Here is a 23,235-nt window from a genome sequence, read left to right as displayed (position 1 = left end):
GCGAGAAAACCCCCTCGCTCTAACGAGTCCTTCGATAGTCTGAAGGCAGTCAGACTTAGAGCGGGGAGGTTTTTGTGATACCTGTCGAAGTGGGGTTGTTTGAGAAGATCGCTCCTTAGTGGGAGCGATCTGGGAAGATCCACTATCCACTCCAGCAACTCTGTCACCCAATCTAGGGCTGGCCAAAAGGGAGCGATCAAAGTTAATTTCGTTCCCTCTGAGGAGGCAAACTTTCTTATTACTTCCCTTACCAGTTTGAAGGGGGGAAAAGCGTACCCCGTCTATTCCCTTCCAATCCATGAGGAGACCGTCTATCGCTATTGCTCTTGGATCCGCGATGGGGGAGCAATAATTCTCCAACCTCTTGTTCCAGTTGGTTGCGAACAAGTCTACGTTCGGCCTTCCCCATAACCCGCATAACTGATCGCACACTTGAGGGTGGAGAGTCCATTCGGTGGGGAGCACTTGGTCTCTTCTGCTTAGCAGATCCGCTCGAACATTTCTCTCTCCCTGAATAAATCTCGTTAGAAGAGAGATCTGCTTCTCTTGCCCCCTCCCCAAAAACAACTCCCTCGCTGTCTCGTAAAGGGAGAATGAATGAGTTCCCCCTTGCTTCCTGATATATTGCTAGGGCTGTCGTGTTGTCTGAATTGACCTGAATGATCGATCCTAATATCTGTTCGTGAAAGCGCAAGAGAGCTAGGTTGAAGGGTCTTCCCCAGTTCCTTTTTGTTTATGTGCCAGGACACCTGAGCTCCTTCCCAGGTTCCCGACACTTCTTGCGAATCCAACGTTGCTCCCCACCCTACGTCCGATGCGTCTGCAAACAACGCTCGGAGAGGGCTCTTTATGCGCAAGGATATTCCTTGACCGAGTTTCTTCGGGTCTAACCACCACCGAAGATCTTGTTTGACCTTGTCCGTTATCCTGAATGACTCTTCGAGGTCCTGGGAACTTTGATCCCAGTTCTCCTTCAAATAATACTGAAGGGGTCTTAGGTGCAGTCTCCCTAGGGAAACGAACTGCTCCAACGAGGAAAATGGTTCCCAGCAAACTCATCCACTCCCTCGCGGACAATGCTCTTTCCCCTAGAAATCCTGACACCTTTGTAAGCAGCGCTCTATTCTCTCTGTTGACGGAGACGCTAGAAAACCCCGAGAATACATCCGAATCCCCAGATAAACTATGTCTGCTGGGGATCCAGCTGGGACTTCTCGAGGTTGACTAGGAGTCCCAATGACTGCGTCATCTTTAATGTTACCGAAAGGTCCTCCAAGACACTGTTGCTTCGACTTTGCTCGTATTAGCCAGTCGTCCAAATACATCGAGATTCTGATCCCCTCTAAATGTAGCCAATGCGCCACATTCCTTAGGATACCCGTGAAGACTTGCGGGGCCGTCGAAAGTCCGAAGCAAAGCGGTCGAAATTGAAACACTCTTCCCTGTGACATGAATCTTAGGTATTTCCTTGATGCCGGATGAATTGGGGCACATGGAAATATGCATCTTGAAGGTCCAGGGATACCATCCAGTCCCCTGGACGAAGAGCAGAAAGTACAGAGGAAGAGGTCTCCATCGAGAACTTCTTCTTGATCACAAAGACGTTCAGCGCACTTACGTCCAAAAACCGGCCTCCACCCGCCCGAGGCTTTTGGTACAGGAATAGACGGTTGTAGAAAACCTGGTGAATGGAGATCTTGAACCGGTTCTATTGCCCTTTTCTGCAACATAAGTTCTACTGCTTGCAGGAGAGCTTGACTCTTGACAGGATCGTTGTATCTCGCTGTTAACTCCCTTGGAGTTCTTGTTAAGGGAGGATATTCCCTGAAGGGGATGAGGTATCCTCTCTCGAGGATCGAGAGGGTCCAGCTGTCCGCCCCTCTCTTCGCCCAGACTCTGGCAAAGTTCGACAGTCTGGCGCCTACCGCTATCTGGAGGACTTCTTCTTCATTTTGCCTTCCCTGCAGGTCTCCTGGAAGGTCTTCCTCTGGTATCCGGTCTTCTACCTCTAAAAGGGGTTCTTGAGGAGGAAGAGGCTCCTCGAAAGGGCTGCTGAAGAGGTGCTTTATCCTTCTTTTTGAAAAGGAACCGCAGGCTTGAACCTCTTTGCTGACTGTGTCAGTAAATCCTGTGTGGCTTTTCCAGCTAACTGATTTTGCTACATCCCTCACCGTGTCCTGTGGGAAAAGGTGGTTCGAAAGTGGCGAATATAGCAAGGCCGACCTCTGTAGAGGAGATACTGACTTGGGGACAGGAAAGACCCATACACTGCTCTCTTTTTCAAAACTCCCGATCCAAAAGAGCAGCCACTTCCACCGAAACCGTCCATCACCGCTCTGTCCAGACCCGATAACACACTCGATAATTCTTCCATCGTGACAAATTCGGGATCTTGGGCTCTCTTCGCAAGGGCTCCCAAAGCCCAGTCCATAAAATTGAATACTTCGAGCGTCCTAAAGAGTCCCTTTAGTAGATGGTCCAGTTCACACATCCCCAAGTAGCTTTTGCTGATAGTAGAGCGCGCCTCCTTGAAGAATCTACTAAGGAAGCATAATCTGCGTCTGCCGATGAGGCAGTCCAAAGCCCATAGGTTCCTGGGTATCGTACCATCTTCCAGTTTACCCGTCACTTTGAAGGAGGGCATGAAAAAACAGTCTTGCCCGCCTCTCTTTTATTCTTAAGCCATTCTCCAAATCCTTTGAACGCTTTTTTCATACTAAGGGCTGGACGCATTTTTACAAATGAGGATGCTTTTGGAGACTTCGTGCTCGATAGCAAAGATCCTGGAGAGGGCGGATCCGCTGGTTGAAGCTTATCTCCGAACTCCTGCAACAACAACAAGGACAATCTCTTATAATCAGAGACTACTACATCCACAGGTAATTCTTCATCCGAGACTTTTCTTCAAGTCTCCGGCTGTCGGGGATCCTTTCGGAGAAGAGCGGTTCTTAGTTGTCGAGGGACTTCTGTCAAACGAAGAAGAACGTCGTCCGTGTGACAAATCCTTGCTACTACAAGGCGCAATAGAGTTCTTAAACGCACGAGATCTTCTCTCAGGCACCTGTTTCCTACCAGGTGAAGGGCTCCTACTCTCCGAAGAACTCAAAGTGCGAAGGGGTCTTACTCTGACCTAAGCTCGTACAAGGAGCCTGGCGCCTACTCGACTCCTGACGCCTGCTCGACTCCTGGCGTCTGTTAGACTCCTGGCGCCTACCCGACTCCTGACGCCTTGTTACTCGACTCCTGAAGCCTGCTTGATTCCTGGCGCCTGCTTGACTCCTGGCGCTTGTCGTGACTCCATTGTAGGCTCTTGACGCCTCTCACAAGACTCCTGGCGTCTGTTAGGCTCTATACGCCTGTGATATTCTTGGCGCCTACTAGGCTCTGTCAACTCTATGTTTCTAACAAGCTCCTGCTTCTTAGCTCTTGACGCCTATCCTGATCCTCAGAAGAGGAGTCCGACTCCTGACTTCTCCTAAGAGACGTAGCTGACCGCTTGCTCTGCGAGCGGCTACCGCTGGGAACTTTCTTCCTATAGATAGGAGAGGATCGTTTAAAGGGAGAACGAGAGTGTCTCTCCGGTGACGAGCGCCTGCTAGAGTGAGAAACTTCTCTCCTACCAGAGAAGAAAATTTTGATCTCTTCACTGGAAGGGAGGAGTCTTTCCTTCGAGACGAATCCTTATGTAGAGCGCCTACCAAGGAGGATATTTGCTCCTGTAGATTAAGCAGGAAAAGCTTTGTCGGATCTTGAGGCGCTGGAGACGGTCTTCTCGCCCTCTTACTAGTCGAAGGAAAATCCTCTGGAAATCGCTCTGGGCTTGAATCAAAAGCGTCTCCTTTCGGCGCTACCCACGATCTCTTCAGAGGACGAGACTTCGAAGCAGAGCTCCATCCACGCCTGGACGAGGAGGAGTCCGACGCAGAAAAACACTCTTCCAGGATGCCTTTTCTACGGCTATCCAAGGCAGCCTGGGTCGTTACTTCAGGGTCTGCCGAAGGGACGCCTGATCGTTGGGGATGCTCCACATCCTCTCCTGCGGCTTTTGACATTCCTCCTCCCCTGTCCTGGGAGTTTGGAAGCGGTCTAGGCCTAGGAGCAATGCGGAGCCGATCAGACGCCCCCTCCACTGCCACTGTGGTCACTGTATTCACTGACACTCTTACCTTGTGTTTCCATAGCTTTAAGCTGCTCCTGAAGCTCCCTGATCGAGGATCTCATTTTTTCCATTTCTGAAAATGAATCCTTAGATTCAACACAGGGAGAAGGGGGTGAGGTTTCTATGGGAAAAACATCATCTAGTTTGTTAATTTCTGATTCAGGCTCAAAAGAACAAGATCTACTCGAGCTTCTAGCTGACGCTTTCCTAGCTCTATCCTTCTCTCTTTTCTTAATATAAGAAGCTAAATCCTTCCATCCTTGCTCCGAAAGCCCTTCACATTCAGCACAAGTTCTATCAAACGCACATTCAGACCCTCTACATTTACTACTAAGCGTATGAGGATCTACCTCTGCTTTAAACAACCTAGTTCTGCATTCTTCCCTTGCACAAACCCTAAACTTAGGTGTTACTTTAACTTCAGCCATCTTAATAGAAAAAACCAAATCCAAGTCCTAATCCAGTCCAAAATAAAGCGTATGCCATCCCGAGAATAAACAAGAGTACTTCACCAAATGAGTCCAACCAATTCTCGGCAAATGAGCAGAATTCCAATCAGGAGAGACCAAACAACAGTTGTTGCCTGCCTCAGCGACAGAGAAAATCTGGCTCAGAAAACGGGAATGGTTGGGATTCTGCCACCCAGCGGCGGGAATGGTAGATCACCTGACCTACCGTAGCATGTGCCGCGAGTTTTGAATTCTGTCGGACGACGGAGTCTATAGCTAAGTATATATCTGCCTGGTAAGTTCGCATGTATAAAAATCAGGGTTCTGAGATGATATGTCTAAATGACTGCTTTTAGCGTGGCAAGACTCTGAGCCAAAGTCATTCCTTGCAACCACACTGATGTCACCATTAAACTCAATACTTCGGTGGTCAGTCACCTAACAAAACCTGATAACATCACGATTTCGACTGTAATCAATTCCTGCAATTTTACCATGTACTTCATCACAATGTTCTTTGGAATTATCTGCGTCGTCCCAGCGAAAGCCTTCATCAATGAAGTCGTCTAGCTCGCCCCCAGCCCTTCCTGAGCACTCAGATCTAGGCTACCTACAGCTCCAGTCTGATGAAGATGACAACGACGCAGATTCATTTTCTTCATATTTGCATTCTGAGATGATGGTGATGATGACGATGATACAGCAGATTCATTTTTCCTGGAGAAGAAGGATAGGGAAGACGGCATAGAAGAGACTGGTTTACCTTCAGAAGGTGACGTTTCACTCTTCTTTTTGAGGGTGTTCTGATTGTCATTGGCGAAGTCCCACTCCACCAACGAGTCCAAGGCTTCGTCTACATCCACGATTGGTTGGTCCTGATGAAACTTATTTTTGACCAACACCACCCCTCACATCAAGAGGGTTACCTTCATAAATACCTTCATCTTCGAATGATGATGCCTGCTGACTTTGCCTCAAAGGCTGGAAATAATTTTCGCGATCGACACCTGTCAAACGAAATTGACAGATAAACGAACCTTCGGTATTTAAGGTGCGAGTGTGAAAATCAAGTTTTCTACTTAGCCTGGTGGGGCAGCTAGGGCAGGTCATGGGTCTCGTGTGTAAAGAGGTGTCCAAAGCATGATCCGACACAATAAACAAAGTTCAAGGCCAAGTCCAAAATAAAAAATCCAAAAAACTAAATAAATCCAAAGTCCAGGGAAAGGCTGAAGGTGGTAACCGAAAATATCCACTGAGATATACAGTGATCCCCAGTATTCGTCCCCCCCCCCCCCCCCCCACACCCACAGTGAGTAGTTATAACACACAAATAGTTGGAACCCCTATAAAAATGCTTAAAACATCCCGAATGTGTGAGACTGCGAATCTGGAGAACGCAAATACAGGGGTCCACTGTACAAAATTGTCAAAAAGAGACAACCAAGCGTGGGAGCAACTATAATACCTAGTGCTGCTTCCACAGATGTGAATAGAATGACTGAGTAACATTGGATGGTAGGGGGGACCCCTGACTCCACTGGGGGGAGGGAGGTACACTGTGGTTAAAATAGCACTAAAACAGACACATGAAAAAAGCTGGCCAGTAACATTGGCAGATCACATACGTAGTCTACTAAACATTCTCCCGCAGACAGAAATTTTGACATTAGGCAGAAACTTAATATAAGAAAAAGTTTACGGAAATTGTAACACAAAATTTAACTTTATGAAGCAAAAGGATTTTTCAGAGGACATGATCATCAATGCATAACCATGTTTGAAAATGTTATTGTTATAATACAATTAAGTTTGTTCATACTTACCTGGCAGATATATATATAGCTGTATTTTCTGAAGTCCGACAGAATTTAAAAATTCGCGGCACACGCAGTGGGCGGCCAGGTGGTAGTACCCATTCCCGCCGCTGGGAGGCGGATATCAGGAACTATTCCCATTTTTCTATTCATATTTTATCAGTGCCACTGTCTCCTGAGGGGAGGTGGGTGGGCACTTTAATTATATATATCTGCCAGGTAAGTATGAACAAACTTAATTGTATTATAACAATAACATTTTGTTCATGAAACTTACCTGACAGATATATATATAGCTGAATCCCACCTTCGGATGGTGGGAAGAGACAGAATAGGATTTTTGGGAAACTAAATTAAGTAGATGATATACATCTTGGTTCCTGACCTGTTAGCATAGCCAACTTCGTGATTACTGTCACCAAAGTCTGCTTCTGCGTAACTAGAGTTGCCAGCGAGGTAGAGACCTGTAATGCTGGTGCGCTCTAGATGATCTGTCAACGGGGGCGTGACCACAATGTGACTAGACCATATGACCATACTTCTGAGGGCACCGAAGCTAAAACCACCACCTGACCTAACCTATCAAAGTTAGTTCCATAACTTCTAGGCTAAAGAAAAGGAACGCGCCTTAAGCGACCACCCCTTCAAAGTTAAAAGCACACCTATCCCTTTTCTATAGGATAGGATTCGTGTTGCTTCCTGCACCCAATAATATATCTACGGATATGTATGGTCCTAGCGACTTACGGATCTGAAATGTCGTCTTCACATCCCGTCGGGAGTGTGAAGCGAACACAGAGTTGCTTCGCTAAAGCGTGGCACTCAGGATGTTACTGAGTGTCATGCTCTGTTGAAATGCTTCCGAGGCCGCGCCCTCACCTCTTGAGCATTCATATTAAGAAAAAATCTCAAATCTTTATGCAAACATAATGAATGAGATCTCTTAAAAGAACTCCTTGGCTATAATGCCAGGGTGTTCTTGGACAAGAACCAGTCTGGTCTTTTTACGGAACATCGCAGATTGTCCGTTGACCTTGACTTTCTATAGTTTTATCAAGATAAAACTTGAGAGACCCTACAGGGCACAGGACTCTCTAATGCCCTTGCCCAATAATTTGTGCCATACCCTTGGTCTCCAAGCCTTCGGGTCAAGGGTTAGACAGGTTTTTCGTTCTTATCAAGAACGGAAGGCTTAGAGGACAGATGTTAATAATCGAAAGAATAATTAGGATACTTAAGTGGCTAATGAAGTTTTTCAAAATCCTAGGCGGAGGTCTGTAAACAGTTGTTTACCGACCGGCGACAGAAAAAAATATGAATAGAAAATGGGAATTTTTAAATTCTGTCGGACTTCAGAAATACAGCTATATATATATCTGTCAGGTAAGTTTCATGAACAAACTATACAGTTGCTATCATTCACACTGAGACACTGTTACTCATGCTTTCTAGATATCTATCAGTAATACATATGAAATTAAGCTGTTCACTGCCTTCACCATCACTACCATAACACCAACCTTGAACTTCAAATTGGTGGAAGCCTTCCCAGTGCCACCATATCCGTAACTGAAGGGATCTTCCCCAAGTGTCAAACCAGCCTCATCGATTGACCAACCAACGCGAACCACGTGTGGGTGTTGCTCGTCTTCTTCCAGGTGGGGTACAGGCAAACAGTCCAAAACCTTCACCTCAAAGAAAATCCTTCCCCTTGTGAAACCGTATGTGGCTCTCACTCCATGCCATACATAGCCAAAGCCTTGTGTGGTTAATGGCTGTGCACTCAGAAAGTCTTCATGGTCAATCAACAAACTTAAATCCGAGTTATCTGAAAAGAAGAAAGATTACAGTGAGACATTACAGATCACTCAACCAATTACTAAAATAAATGCTTTGATAATAATTACCAAAATTTAGTATTTCTACTTAACTTTTTTAGAAACTGACTTAGAATCTATTTTTTATGAAAGTTAGGCTATAAAGCCAAGCACTTGGGCACTTTAAAATATTCGGTACTTGAGAAAATCAAAAGGGGGAGTGGGAATGGTTGGACAGAAAGGTCCTGAGGCTGAGAGGGATAAACTGAGAATAAGTACAAGGCTCCAACAGTGAAACTGCACTAAGAAGTAATAGTTAAGGTAGGTAAGTACAGCAAAATTGAAAGAAAAGAAATAAAGCAAGCATGGAGTTTGAAGTAAATGGCTATACGGAACATGCAGTTTCTGGACCAAAGTAACACTGTAAACCCTTCATTAATGCCTACAGCACACTACGTGGCGCACTGACAATACTACTTGGTTACAGATTAGCATAAAGAGTTGAATGTCATCATTATTCAGACCTGAAGAACTTACTGATACCATAAATTAGTAGATAGAAACTTAAAATGGCACTAATTTTAATAGGTTATGGTCTAAGACTCAAGTCACACAGAACTTACATTTCTAGTGTAAACTTTCCATCTCTCTTTTTTTCCACCAATTTGTTTATAGTATGCTAATGTAACTCATTTTAGTAATTTTATCATTTATTTTAATGTTGCTAATTTTACTCAGCTTCGTCAGTCAATGATTGCGTGATCTTTCAACTATTAAAATGGTGTAATATCTCTTTTAGGCTTGAAATTGTTATGAAGAAACAATAAAACGTGTCACAAATAAAATGTGGTGGTTCCTAACCTACCAAGCTCTTTTCTTTGTACAGAGACTGAGATTTCCAAAACATCAGTCTACTTTCACGATAACAAATTACTTATCAACCAACAATCATAATTTACAAAACCTATATCAGTTGCTCACCAACTTTCGGTATTTGCAGTATTCTCAGTTTTCAACTGAACAAGTAAGTTGAACAAAAATACTCCCCAAAAAAGGCATCCATTATGATCCCAATATGTACAGTGCTATGATAATCTTTGGGTATGATAAATTTATTCTAATACTAACTAGGCCAATTAGGATAACAAAAATAATAGACTATAGGGCTTCATGATAATTTTGCTACATCTACGTTGCCTATCACCATTTCTTTGTACGTTTTTCTTCAGAACTTGCACAGCAGCTTGGCAGTCTGTCATTTCCTGGGGAACCACGCCCACTGGACTAGTGCTTATTTCTAATCGGTGGTGATCTGAATTAGCTATAGCAACAGATCAATCATGAACCTTATTAAGAAAATTTCAGAAAAATGAGAAGTCAAAATCAAATAAAAATTACCAAGAAATTATCAGTACAAAAAAAAATTACACAGAACAAGACTGGCTTGTTATTTACAAAAACTCATTATGAACCTAATGTCAATACCATTAAACTTTTAGCTGACCTGCATAACAATACTATTTAGAAACAAAAAAATTTAAATTACACTGAATTAATGCCAAGTACTACACTTACTAAAGGACACTTTCTGTAAGTACTTACATCACTGCAATAAATACAGCAGGGAGGTATATTAAAACCTTTCCTCTCAATATTTTTTCAGATTTGGATAATGGTCAACACTTCAACATTAATTAATACTGTAATGTACATCATCACACTTCAGTTGTAGCTTCCCTGAGAAATTATATCAATTCCTGTTGACTGCCCTTCACTCTTGAGCTGTGATCACTTCTTCATTCCAAGAGTTATATAATAAAATTAATATTTTGTAAACATCCCCATTCCATATATGACACAGTGAGCCATAATAGATAGTACTGGATTTGATCTTGCTATGTTGCTGTGAGAATCAATCTTTTGTGCCAGGCTAACCCATTATATCCCAGCGTCCTCATTTGAGGACACATATTTCAACAATTTTTTTATCCTTTTCTCTTATCTATTCATTACATTTGAATAAATGAATGCATAAATTATATCATATTACACGCCATGAAAGTTATTTTTCATATGTATGTATTAAGAATTTTATAGGCCTTTTATGAACAACCAAACTTGCACTAAAATTCTCTCTAATCCTATCATAATTTCAAGTATCTTTTTCCAAGTTATAACAATTAATTTGAAATAAATTTCGTATAGTAAATTAATGAATTACTCAACCATTCCTAGTAAAAATTGTGTATTATAAAGGAATGACGTTGTTCATAATTGACTTTGAAAATTGCGTCCTCAAATGAGGACGCTGGGATGAAGTGGTATAAATCATGTTCAAACCTGTCAAAGTATGCGGGACCTGAACTTAATGATTTAACTCGATTTTTGTCTCAGATTCGTTCTTATCTCTGTTGTGATCACATCAATAAGAGAATATCCATTCATGGTAAATATTTTGTTATTATTCAAAATATTTCTTGAAAAGTTGTGGAGAACTCTCTCTCTCTCTTTTATATATATATATATATATAGTATATATATATATATATATATATATATATATATATAATTTCTAATTCTGAAGGTTGTGCATTTCTGTGATAATGGCGATGCATCAAATAATAAATGGGATAAAGGATTCAAAGTAAGAAGCTTGAATTCGAAGCTTTAGAAATCATTGATCAAAATGCAGCATTTTAAGAATGCATTAGTTTTGATGAAATCATGGGCATAACTAACTGAAACAATTATCCAGGTGAACCTATAAGGTTTTGGATATAAACTTTTGGCGCTTTGTGGGACCTTGGGTTACTGTTCTAATTTTGATCTTTACCGAGGTAAGAATCCCCAACAAGAACAGAATGATGCTTTAGCACTGGGTTCAAAAGTTGTTTTGAAAATGCTTGATACTGTAGCTGATCCAGTCTCATACTGTCTTTTTTGATAATTATTTTACTGAATATGAATTATTAGTCCACCTATGAAGTACTAGGTTTCAAGCATTGTGAAATTCGTTTGAAGATCTATACATTGAAATCAGCTCATGGGATGAAAAAAAGAATCAAGAGGCTCACATGACTACAGGTTTGACACCAGTGAAGATGTAGTACTGATGGTAAAATGGCTAGATAACAAATGTGAACGTTAGAACTAATTACGACACTAGAACCCCTTGCAAAGGTACAGCGTTGGGTGAAGTCATCAAAGCCAAAAGCAAGCGCTCCTCAACCAAATGCATTTTCAACTAACAAATGCATGGGTATTGTAGTATACCATGATTGGTTGGTAGGGATATATTCTGTTTCTATTCGAGGCATTGGTGCACCAAGGACACGGTAACATACAGCTGAGATTATTAGATTTCAAAAGGTCAATTTCTATAGCTCACTTGAAGTTGGCTTGCATGGAAGGCTTAGTAGGAAGACCTTGTGGTACCTTACACTCATTATACAAGTTTTACTGATGTTCGGTATGAAGGTAAAGACCATTACGCAACAGTCAACAATGGTGTTTGAACAAAACATATACAGCAGATCTAAGGACCTCTTGCCCTAAATGTAATGTGACTCTTTGTATTGAATGTCTCAGCTCTTATCATAACAGAAAATAAGCTCATAAGGTATTGCAATAAAAAAAAAAGTAAATTTGGCTTATAAAATTACATTTTTTCAGCTAGAATATTAAATGAGAATTTAAAACATTCAACTAGATTGATAATATGTATTTGTTTATCTTTACTTACAAAGAAAATACTTTATTTAGGAAATATAAACCTAACACCCATTGTCCCCAATTGAGGACAATTGTAAGGTTACCATTAGAAAAAGATTTTTTCTTTCTACTTCATATGTATTCTTAAACCCTTAAACCCTAAAATATAATATTTTGCAAAAAAATTCCAGAATTTACAAAATACAAGTTGGGATTCAATGGGCTAATTGAACGATTTTTGTGGCAAAACATTCAGGTTCTTTGGATGGGTCATAAATGACTTTAAGGCAACTCTTACGGCAACACTTGCACCTCAGCTCAGTGACACAAGGAAGAAGTGTCTCCCATGAAATTTCATGGGAAAAATACCTAAACCATCCCCATTCCCAACAAATGTCATAAATATTGGCCAATGAATATGTGTACTTGGACTGTTGCTAGTTTTAGTTCTTATCCTTTAAGTTATGATGTGAGCTGTAATTGTGACTTTGCAAAATATGGTAAAACAAATTTACCAGAAAGAACATGTATAAATTGCTAAAATTATTTGGTATTTTTATTAGCATCTTGGGAAAAGAGGCCCTGCACAAAGTTGGGCACAGATTCAGCTTCCCGTGGAAGGTACATAAAATTCCTTATACTGTGAGCATTTGCATATCTTCCTTTTCCATTTGTTTTGATTCATAAAATATATTGAGCAATGACAAAACTGAACATGTGTATGCTGTAAGCAAAATAGGAAAATGAAAAGACTTTAGGATTAAAAAAATTTGAATACAATACAGTTACACACTACTCACTTGAAAAGAACTCCATAAAAGAAAAAAAATCATCAAACCTCTTCCAAGTGTGCTGCAGGGGTCTCCAGCAATAAATGTCTGTACTTTCCAAACATTTTGGCATAAATACGTGTTATTTTCTATGATAAGAACTCATTTTAGATAGAAATGTTAGTGTTGTGCTACTAGTCTGGGTTTGGGAGGAACAGGCTTTCTCCACGACCTAGAGCCTGTGGGCTTGGCTGCATCCAATGGATTAACTGCAGTCGTCCTCAACAACCAAGGGGCTTGCAAGGCAAACTGCCAGGCGGATGTGAGAGCTCAAGAATCCAATCTTCTCCTCTTCCTTCTGCCTCCACAATACTCTTTGGATAAGAACAATATTGAGACCACTACTAGTAGTAGTTGTTTCAGAGTAAAACTTCTCTCCCCCGAACCTTGCCTTGAAAACAGAGACAAGACCGAATCTCGCCTCCCGAGGCCAAAGTTTGTCCACAGATTGCCAATCGGTCGCCTATGGGTGCCAAGAAGCTAACGCCTCCCTCCCACCAACAGGCCCTATCCTTGCAAGAGGAGCATGAAAACTAGGTGGGGAGGTGGAAAGACACCACTTGTACTTCTCCCCCTTGAATGCGGGAAGACTGGTCGAGGCCGAGGAAGTAGTCAGCGCAGTATTTAAAGGAGCGGGAACATTTCTGACTGGCAAGTCTACTGCCACAAGTGGTTCAGCCTCCCAACAGTGGAAGAAGCTGCAACAGCAACAATGGCCACAGACTCTTGTCTGAATCTATTTGGTCAAGGAATGATGGGCAAAGGCCACATCATCTGCTTACCTAAGATGGTTGCACACCTGGAACTTAGTGAGAATCAATTGGCATAATTGGCAAACTCAGTCCACAGGTAGTGATCTTTCTAAGGAAAAGCTCTGCTCGGGTACCGACTCGTCCTCCAGGATGATTCGTATGTATGTAGTAGTCAGCCTTTCTTTATGCCTACCCACCCTGGGCCAAGGGGAGAGCGGTGCACAAAGAAGGCAGAAGAGGAATGGCACTGTAGGAAAAGAGCTGGGTTTTCAAAAGTGTCAGTGAGGGAGTATTCCCTTCCCAGAGATTGATGTTTCATAATCTTATTCATGATTGAGCTTTCAAATGCCCTGTAATCTCAATCCCCTTAACAATCAAAATGAATGATGAAGAAATTAACAGGTATTCACGAATTAATCGGGGGGGGGGGGGGGGGGGGGGGGGGTCGGGGGGGGGGGGGGGGGGGGGGGGGGGGGCCACTATTAGAAAACCAATTTTACTTAGGAACATGATGATTCTATCAAATCAGAAATTTTGCCTTCAGCAAGAATGCCTTTTTAATGTTGGTTTCCAAAATATATGCTTCTTTGATGGTTCCAAATTGGGACAATTCAACTAATAAGTGTTGGACAGGCATCAGCATTTGGCATGCATTACGTTTCATTGGGTCGAATGTGGATTTGACATCAAAGACCATGTGAAAAATCTAGTATGGCCTATACATAGTCTTGTTAATACAACTTCTTTAGCTCTCTTTTAAGACGAACAACATCCATGAACTTCACTTTTTATATTTCTGAGTTTGTTTGTAGTTGACACTGATGTCAGTATTGATATATTAAAGGCTTAATAGAGGTTACAAAATATAAGAACTAAACCTCGTATCAAGAAGCACTACATTCATTATCAGACAAAACTTAAGTACAGTAAAGACACAACTGAACTAAACTAGATATCAGAACATTCACAATGAATTATAAAAATTAAATTCAAATCTGCAGAAAATGAACCAAAGGGACTGCAATAATCAACTGAAACAAATTTAGTGTTTTATTACTGACAATAAATGTAACAGTTATTGTGGAGATACTCATCATATAAATAACTCTCTGTCGCAAAATAAAATTCCCAAGATGTATCTACCACAAACGTTGATAAGAAAAAAAAAAAAGTAGCTGGTTTCTCAGTTATTATCACTTGCCAAAATTTGTCATTAAACTGCATACTGGTTTCCAAGAAACCATAAAATACTATGGCAGATTACAATGCATGGATCCATAAATATCAAATATCAGGACTAGTATATAAAACATTAAATACTTATGTACACTGGATGTACAGAGTAATTCTAAAAAGAATGACCTGAACCATTCAAGAAAATGCAAATTTGCAGCAACAATGAAAGATGTGCAACTGATAAAAACTTTCCATTGCCCTCATGATGTTATCATAACTTTTTATCATCACTAAGTAGACAGTTTGTTCCAGCATGGATTCAACAGCTCTGTCTTTATTTCTATAATCTTCTTCCATATCCCTAACATAGCCTATGAATTTCGCCAATCGTCTTTGTTACAGCTGTTATTATATTCATCACATTCCTGTAAATCCATATACCACTACACTAGCTGGACTTACACCGACTTCTTTCAGCACCGCTGATGACTCAAATCTGCTTCCTTGCCACTGATTTTCACATGGCCCATACAAGTTCAATAGGGTTTAAAAGCTTGTGAAAATGAGGTATTCTCAAGACATTATGACCTCTATTAAGGGCTATTTCATCAATTTCATAAACTGTTTCCCTTTATGCAATGCAACAAGCTGAAGTAACTCTGACCTTCCGTTAGTAACGAATCATGGACAATGTTGCTTTGAGTGAGCCATTCTATTATCTCACTTTTTTAGAACTGCTAGTTGGGGCTTTATTCAAAAATTTGAATGGTAAGAACAACTGTCCATCACAATAGAGAATGAGGAGGGATATTACTAGTAACTTGCCTTGGAACCAGTTACTGAATTTGTGATAGTTTAGTGATCAAGGTCTTCTCTACTTCCACTCTTTATTTGAAGTACCTGTAGGGCTCCATGTATGAAACCATATTCTCCCCCAGCATGCACAACTACTAATTGTTCTTTACTATTGCTCTGCTTTTGACTTCCAAAAAATTCATTCAAGCTTATGCAAAGTTTCACCAACATATATCTCTGGCCTTGGATGACTACTGGTTCTATTAGCAAACATTATTCTACAGTATTTACTTCTTTCTGCTACTATATCATTCTTTTCAATTAGTATAGTTCTACCCCCTTGGATTGTTTTATAGCAAAATCAACAGGTACTAGACGTGCGAGAGTACTTTTTTTTTGACACCAGTAAATTTGAAAGGTGGCTCCTTCACCCTTTCAAATACACACTCTAACGTTGGCAACTCGGCACACTCATAAAATGACAATATCACTCTTCGAATGCTTTCTTCCTCAATGCCCTCTATATTTCCTGTTATTGGAGAATGTTGTTTTTCTAGGTGGTGGGGATTCCAACCTACCATCCTCAGGATAATTTAAAATTTTTTTTTTCTACAGTTTGAACTGATACACCAGTGGCAGCAAGCTGTTTTTTTTCTGTAAATTAGCCCACATTCAAGCTGATTTTAGGGATCGGAAATAATGATGAACATTCAATACATTCTTTCTTGCCTGGCTGGTTATTCTTGCAGTATCCCCGGCAATATTAGTGTTTCGGGCCACCATCCCTGTGGTAAATTACGAATGAATGAAAATGCTGTCCAACCCAGGAGTATAGCATATTCAGTAAAAAAAATTATATTTTTATAATAAAATTAGATTTTGTATATACGTACTTACCCAGTAATTATATAGCTAAGATTTTCTACTAGATAGCAGCCTAAATTCAAATGTTGCAGGTAGCTCTTCGATGGCTCTGGAGAGTTATAATACAGTGCTGTCCCCCTACGGCAATAGTATTAGGAACGACTTAGTATCATGTGACTGTTTTATGCATAATGTCCATCAGAGGGGAGGCGGTGGGCTGATCATATAATTGCTGGGTAAGTACAGATACACCTTGACCTAATATTCAAGTTTTCTGATGTACGAGTCGTCACTGTTGATTTTTTGCTTGTTACACAAGCAAAAAACTGAGGCATGAGCTCAAGATGCCACTGCTGCGTAGATGGCCGTAGTGACAAAAAAATAAGATAAACAAAAAAGTAGAAGAAAATATGCATCTTTTCCATGAATCTTTTAAAAACTTAATAAAATTACTTCAATGTATCTAATATTATATATACTCTCATATTATTGTATATAGAATACTATTAACACAGCGGTCAATGTTTTGTTTTGGAAATCAGTTGATGGCAAATACACGTTTGTTTTTGCCATATTTAACTCGTTCTGTGCAATATTTCATCCTTCTGGTTAGCATAAACAAACATCTAGATACGTACCTTGACTTATATTGAGACAAGGTCATTTTCGTTATATGTGTTCTTTAGTGTTCAAGTCCTTGAATACATCTCGCTGCGATTGAGATTACACTGGCGGCATGTTTATTGGGTAAAAAAATTACGTAATTCCATTCGCTATCTTCACAGTATTCAACGTAATACGAGCTTACATTATTAATTTTTTATCTGCGTGAGAAAAACAGTCCAATGTGTTCTTTCAGCCCAGTAGTTATTATTAAAAATTGATTTTCTCTCCAATTTTAGCTATGGTTGTGTTTGATGTCATAAATTGGGAGTTTTAGCCTTGGTGACGATGCACGATAATAGCATCAGCAGCTTGGAACAGTTTTTCTCAGCTTCAGCTACAACTTGGTTTTAAATTTAACAGTATGTTTCCTTGTTAATCTTTTATCTATATCGAATAAAGTTATTAGCTAAGTCATTTCTAGTATTGCCGTGGGGGCACAGCACTGTATACCTACACTGAGCCATCTAAGTGCTCCCTACAAAATGTCAATTTAGGCTGCTGGCAAGTAGAAACTCTTAGCTATATAATTACTGGGTAGTTACGTATACAAAGACAATATTCTGTAGGAAGCTTACAAACTTTCTGAAATCACAATTTGAACATAAAACCTTCAGTCATGATAGTATATATTCATTAAAAAAAAAATATGCAACCCAACTATAGTCCTTGAGCTGTTATATAAATCTTTTTAGGACCTCCTTCAGACTTCCTAGGGAGTGACTTGTCACTGAATGGCAAATTATCTTTAAAAAAGTAACTTACCAAGTAGGTAAGTAATTACTTATTTAACGATTAGCCTCGCACAGCATCCTTAAGTCAAAATTTGCCTGCAAGTGCCTGCTGCAATGTGTGACAGCTCCCACCCACAGCAGCGGGAACTCGTGAGCGACACCAGCTGACAGCGTCACTCTTTTTTATGCCGCTCAACCGACAAGATGTCGTTTAGTTGCTTTCTGAGCTCACGTTCGCTGCTTCTCGTTCAAGTCAGTGACGTACCCGCTTTAGTCAATTGAGGGGGGGGGGGGGGGGGGTGTACCAGGATAACATGATATTGTTAAACTACAATAAAGTTTTGTACATAACTTACCTGGCAGATATATACAAAATAGCTATAGTCTCGACGTTCCGACAGAATTTCAAATCTCGCGGCACACGCGACAGGTAGGTCAGGTGGTCTACCTACCCGCCGCTGGGTGGCGGAGTACGAACCACTCCCGTAAGCTTGTCAGATTTTTTCTCTTCCACCTGTCTCCTGAGGGGAGGCTGGGCGGGCCATTAATCGTATATATCTGCCAGGTAAGTATGTACAAAACTTTATTGTAGTTTAACAATATCATTTTTGTACATGAACTTCCCTGACAGATATATACATAGCTGATTGGCACCCTTGGTGGAGGGTAAGAGACAGCTCAATAATACAGGTAAGACGGGAAACAACTAATGTTGTAGGATATAAAAAACCTTGGTTCTCACCTTTTCAGGATTGAAGACTTCATAGATACTATCTCGAGTCGCATTGCCTGGAGAGCTACAGCTAGGACGTGACCTGATGCTGAAAGACTCTCGGATCTACCACTGGGATGTGATCCCCTATTGTGGTAGAATCCAAGTCGGATGCTGTTAGAGGGACCTTGTCCGCTTACCTAACAGATCCCTTACCACTACTCTGCAAGGAGCCAAAACCCACCAGACCACCTAACCAAAATACAAAGGGTTAATACTACGACAAAAAGAGGTGCCTCCTGCAACCTCTTCAGACCAAACCAAAAAACAACAATATAAAATATAGGGTAACATATAAAAAATTTACACAGGATAAGTTTTCAGCTCCCTGCCCCAGCACCGAATCCGCCGATACAAAAGGACCAAGGCGAAGCATTTATCATATGTGATTTTTACATCACGTAGGTAGTGGTTTGCGAAAACCGATTGGCATCTCCAAAAAGTCGCCTCCATCAAGTTCCGCACAGACATATTTTTTCTGAATGCAAGCGAAGTTGCGATGGCTCTCACCTCGTGAGCTTTCACTTTCAGTAGTCTAAAATGGTCTTCCTTACAGGCAAACATGTGCCTCTGTAATAAGGCTTCTCAGAAAAAAGGAAAGAGCATTCTTCGACATGGGCCGAGTGGGGTCCTTTACGGAGCACCAAAGTACATCTTGATTAGCCTTAAGTTGTTCCTTCCTCTTAAGGAAATACTTCATAATTCTCATAGGGCAAAGAGTTCTTTCAGGCTCTTCCCTACTAGAAAAGATAAAACTACGAACTTCAAAGCTCCTGGGCCAAGGGCGTGATGGGTTTCATTCTTTGCAAGGAAACTGGAAGAAACGAACAAACCATAGAATCTTCCTTAAACCCTACCTTGCCCTCAATAGCTTGGAGCTCACTCACTCTTTTAGCTGTAGCTAGGGCCAAAAGGAAGATAGCCTTCTTCGTCAAGTCCTTGAAAGAGGCTAAGCCAGGAGGTTCGAATCTAGACGATCCAAGGAATTGTAGGACTACGTCTAGATTCCAGTTCGGTACTACATGAGGACGCTTAATGGTTTCAAATGATATAATAAGATCATGCAGGTCCTTATCATCGGATATATTTAAGCCTCTATGCCGAAATACCGCCGCCAACATACTGCGGTATCCCTTAATAGTTGATACAACCAGATGACATTCTTCTTGAGGAAAATAAGGAAATCCGCAATTTGGGTCACAGAGGTACTGGAAGAGGAAATGTTCTTCCTCTTGCACCAACGTCTGAAGACATCCCACTTTGACTGGTATACACGCAAGGTGGAAGGTCTCCTCGCTCTTGCGATTGCTTTAGCAGCTGCTGCTGAAAAGCCTTTCGCTCTGACCAAACTTTGGACAGTCTGAAAACCAGTCAGACTGAGAGCGAGGAGATTTTTGTGGTACCTGTCGAAGTGGGGTTGTCTGAGTAGATCGCTCCTTAGCGGGAGCGATCTTGGGAGGTCCACCAACCATTCCAGTACTCTGTGAACCATTCTTGGGCGGCCAAAAGGGAAGCGATTAAGGTCATTCTCGTTGAATCGGACTCTACGAACTTCTTGATAGTTAGCCCAGGATCTTGAAGGGGGGAAACGCGGTAGACGTCGAGTCCGTTCCAGTCTAGAAGAAGAGCATCTATTGCTACTGCCTCTGGATCCGATATCGGATGAGCAGTAAGGATCCAGCCTCTTGTTCTTTGACGTGGCAAAGAGGTCTATGTGTGGCCTGCCCATAAACTTCCACAGGCTCTGGCATACATCCAGATGAAGAGTCCACTCTGTGGGAAGGACCTGATCTTTCCTGCTGAGAGATCTGCTCTTACATTCCTTTCTCCTGCACGAACCTGGTGAGAAGCTTGATTCCTCTTTCTTCTGCCCACAGAAGAAGGTCTCTTGCTGTCTCGTACAGGGAGAAGGAATGCGTCCCCCCCTGTTTCCTGATGTATGCCAGAGCTGTATGTTGTCCGCGTGACCTGCACTACCGATCTTCTGACTTTGGGCTCGAAAGCCTTCAGAGCCAACCACACAGCCCATCAACTCCTTTCTGTTGATGTGCCAGGCTACCTGGTCCCCCACCCAGGTACCTGACACTTCGTTGGTTCCCAGAGTTGCACCCCACCATGTCCGACGCGTCGAGAACAACACCAGGTTGGGGGTCTGAGATTGAAGAGACAGTCCCTTCGCAAAGAGGTTGGGATCTGTCCACCATAAGAGATGTTTCTTGATGTCCTGGGATAACGACAGGGAGAACGTCAAATCCTGAGAACGACGACTCCAATTCCGATGAAGAAAGAATTGAGCGGTCTCAGGTGCAACCTTCCTAGGGAAACGAATTGCTCCAGAGAGGAGAGTGTCCCCAGCAGACTCATCCACTCCCTCACTGTGCATACTTCTTTCCCTAAGAAGGTTGTTACTCTCTCTAATCCTCGGGCTATCCTTTCCTGCGAGGGAAAAGCCCGAAAACTCAGAGAGTTCATCTGTATCCCGAGATACACACACTCTTGCTCGGGAATTAGTGATGACTTCTTGAAATTGACGAGAAGTCCCAAAGCCTTCGTCAATTCTAAGGTTACTTGTAAGTCCTTCAAAACAACGATCTTCTGAATGGGCCCTTATTAGCCAATCGTCGAGGTACATGGATATCCTCAACCCTTTCAAATGAAGCCATGAGCCACATTCCTCAAAATCCCCGTGAACACTTGAGGGGCCGTCGAGAGGGCCGAAACACAGAGCCCTGAACTGAAAAATTTTACCCCCCCATCATGAATCTGAGAAACTTCCTCGAGGAAGGATGATCGGTACGTGGAAGTAAGCGTCCTGTAAATCCAAGGAAACCATCCAGTCCCCTGGACGAAGTGCTGCCAGCACTGATGAAGGCGTTTCCATCGTGAACTTCTTCTTTCCTACGAAGAAGTTCAGGGCGCTTACATCCAACACCCGTCTCCATCCCCCTGAGGACTTCGGAACTAGGCAAAGGCGGTTGTAGAAGCCCGATGAATGATGGTCTGTCACTAGTTCGATAGCCCCCTTCTCCAGCATCTGATCTACTGCTAGATGGAGAGCTTGATTCATGATGGGGTCTCTGTACCTGGCCGTCAGTTCCCTTGGGATGGTCGTCAAGGGAGGTCTTTCGACGAAAGAGGGATGTAACCTCTCCTCAAAATAGAAAGGGTCCAAGGATCCGCCCCTTTTTGGGCCAGACTTCTGCAAACTCTAAGAGTCTGGCGCCCACCGTTGTTTGAAGGACTTGCAAGTTATTTGGGGGCTTTAACAGCACTTGGCGAAAGTCTTACCCCTTCTTGAAGGTCTACGGACCTCTAAACGTAGAGGCTTCTGATGACGATGCCCTCGAAAGGGTTCTCGAAAAACACTTGCTTTTTCCTTCTTAGCCTTGGTAGGGAAGGAAGGGCGAGGTTTTCTTGCCGACTGTGCCAAAAGGTCTGGGTGGCTTTGGCGAAAGTGACCTCGAAATGTCCTGCACTCGATGTTTCGGGAACAACTGAGTAGACAGAGGGAGCAAACAGCAAAGAAGACCTCTGAGCATGGGAGACCAGACTTCGTTAAGAAGGAACAATAAACCGATCTCTTCTTCACGATCCCGGCCCATAAAGGGAGGCGATTTCACTCGCTCCGTCTCTTACTGACTTGTCCATACAAGACAAAACACACATAAGATTCATCTGGTGAAATTGACTCTGGCACTTCAATTTTCTTGGCTAGGACTCCCAACGGACCAATCAAGGAAGTTAAATACTTCTAGCACTCTAAACATACCTTTGAGCAAATGATCCAATTCATTCATTGCCCAAGTCGTCTTAGCAGAGTTCAAGGCAGTTCTCCTTGTCGAAATAATACCAGCGCCGAAAAATCCGAATCAGCCGAAGACGGTAGACCCAATCCTAAGGGCTCTCCTGTTTCGTACCAGAAACCAGCGCGTCCTGATAACTTCGAAGGAGGAAAAGCGAACATCGTTCCCCTTTTCCCCGCTTCTTCTTTGGAAGCCATCCAGGAACCAAAAACTCCTCAGTGCCTTCTTCATAGAAAGAGTTGGCTTCATCCTCACACAAGAAGAACTCTTCGCTGTCTTCGCCGTTGAAAAAAGTGAGTGAGGAGAAGGAGGAGCCGTAGGCGTAAGGGAATCCCCAAAAACTTGTAAAAGTAGCTCTTGTAAGCTTCTTGTAAGAAGAGACAGCAGCAGAAGTGTTCGGTTATCTCATCCGAACCTTCCAGGACGTCCTTGTCGAGGCGAGGGCAGAGAGCGCGCGGAGATCCTTAGGTGACGAAGGGATCTAGCAGGAGTTGAGCGAGAGGTTGGAGAACGCCCTCTCTTAGAAGAGTTCACATCACTGGAGAACGATGAGAAGATCTGGGAAGTCTACGATGAGACTCCCTCTTCGAGGTATACGGAATCTCAGCTGAAGGAGAGTGGTAGGGCTCCTACTCGAGAATCCTCGGAAACATCCGCAGGGGCGGGGCTTACGAGGAGGCGAGCGCCTACTATACTCTATGCACCTATCCTGAGGCGAGCGGCTGCCAGGAGAAGAGCGCCTATCGAGAGCAGAGCGCTTGCGCGGCTCTCCATACCTGTCCAGTTGCGTACGATCAACGGAAGTTCGACTGGAAGGCGAAATGCGCCTACTAGGAGAAGGCTGCTTGCGAGACTCTTGACGTCTAACAAGAGGGTAACATTCAGGAGAAGGGCGC

The 23,235-nt window shown here is 42.4% G+C and overlaps 2 protein-coding genes across 2 annotated transcripts in view; one reads left to right on the top strand and one right to left on the bottom strand.

Annotated features, from left to right (window-relative positions):
* LOC135205783 (heterogeneous nuclear ribonucleoprotein U-like protein 1) overlaps positions 1-23,235 on the top strand; it is a 171,160-nt gene that overhangs the window by 31,111 nt on the left and 116,814 nt on the right. The gene's annotated exons all lie outside the window — the stretch shown is intronic.
* The window catches only part of LOC135205587 (heterogeneous nuclear ribonucleoprotein U-like protein 1), a 90,178-nt gene that overhangs the window by 13,330 nt on the left and 53,613 nt on the right, over positions 1-23,235 (bottom strand). Inside the window, exon 5 of the mRNA XM_064236351.1 lies at positions 7,943-8,250. Within this exon, the coding sequence (XP_064092421.1) occupies positions 7,943-8,250 (308 nt within the window). The remainder of the gene's footprint in view (positions 1-7,942; positions 8,251-23,235) is intronic.

The sequence above is a fragment of the Macrobrachium nipponense genome, chromosome 24 (genome assembly GCF_015104395.2).
Source record: "Macrobrachium nipponense isolate FS-2020 chromosome 24, ASM1510439v2, whole genome shotgun sequence".
In the NCBI taxonomy this organism is placed as follows: domain Eukaryota; kingdom Metazoa; phylum Arthropoda; class Malacostraca; order Decapoda; family Palaemonidae; genus Macrobrachium; species Macrobrachium nipponense.
This window is presented reverse-complemented; position numbering and strand designations above follow the sequence as displayed.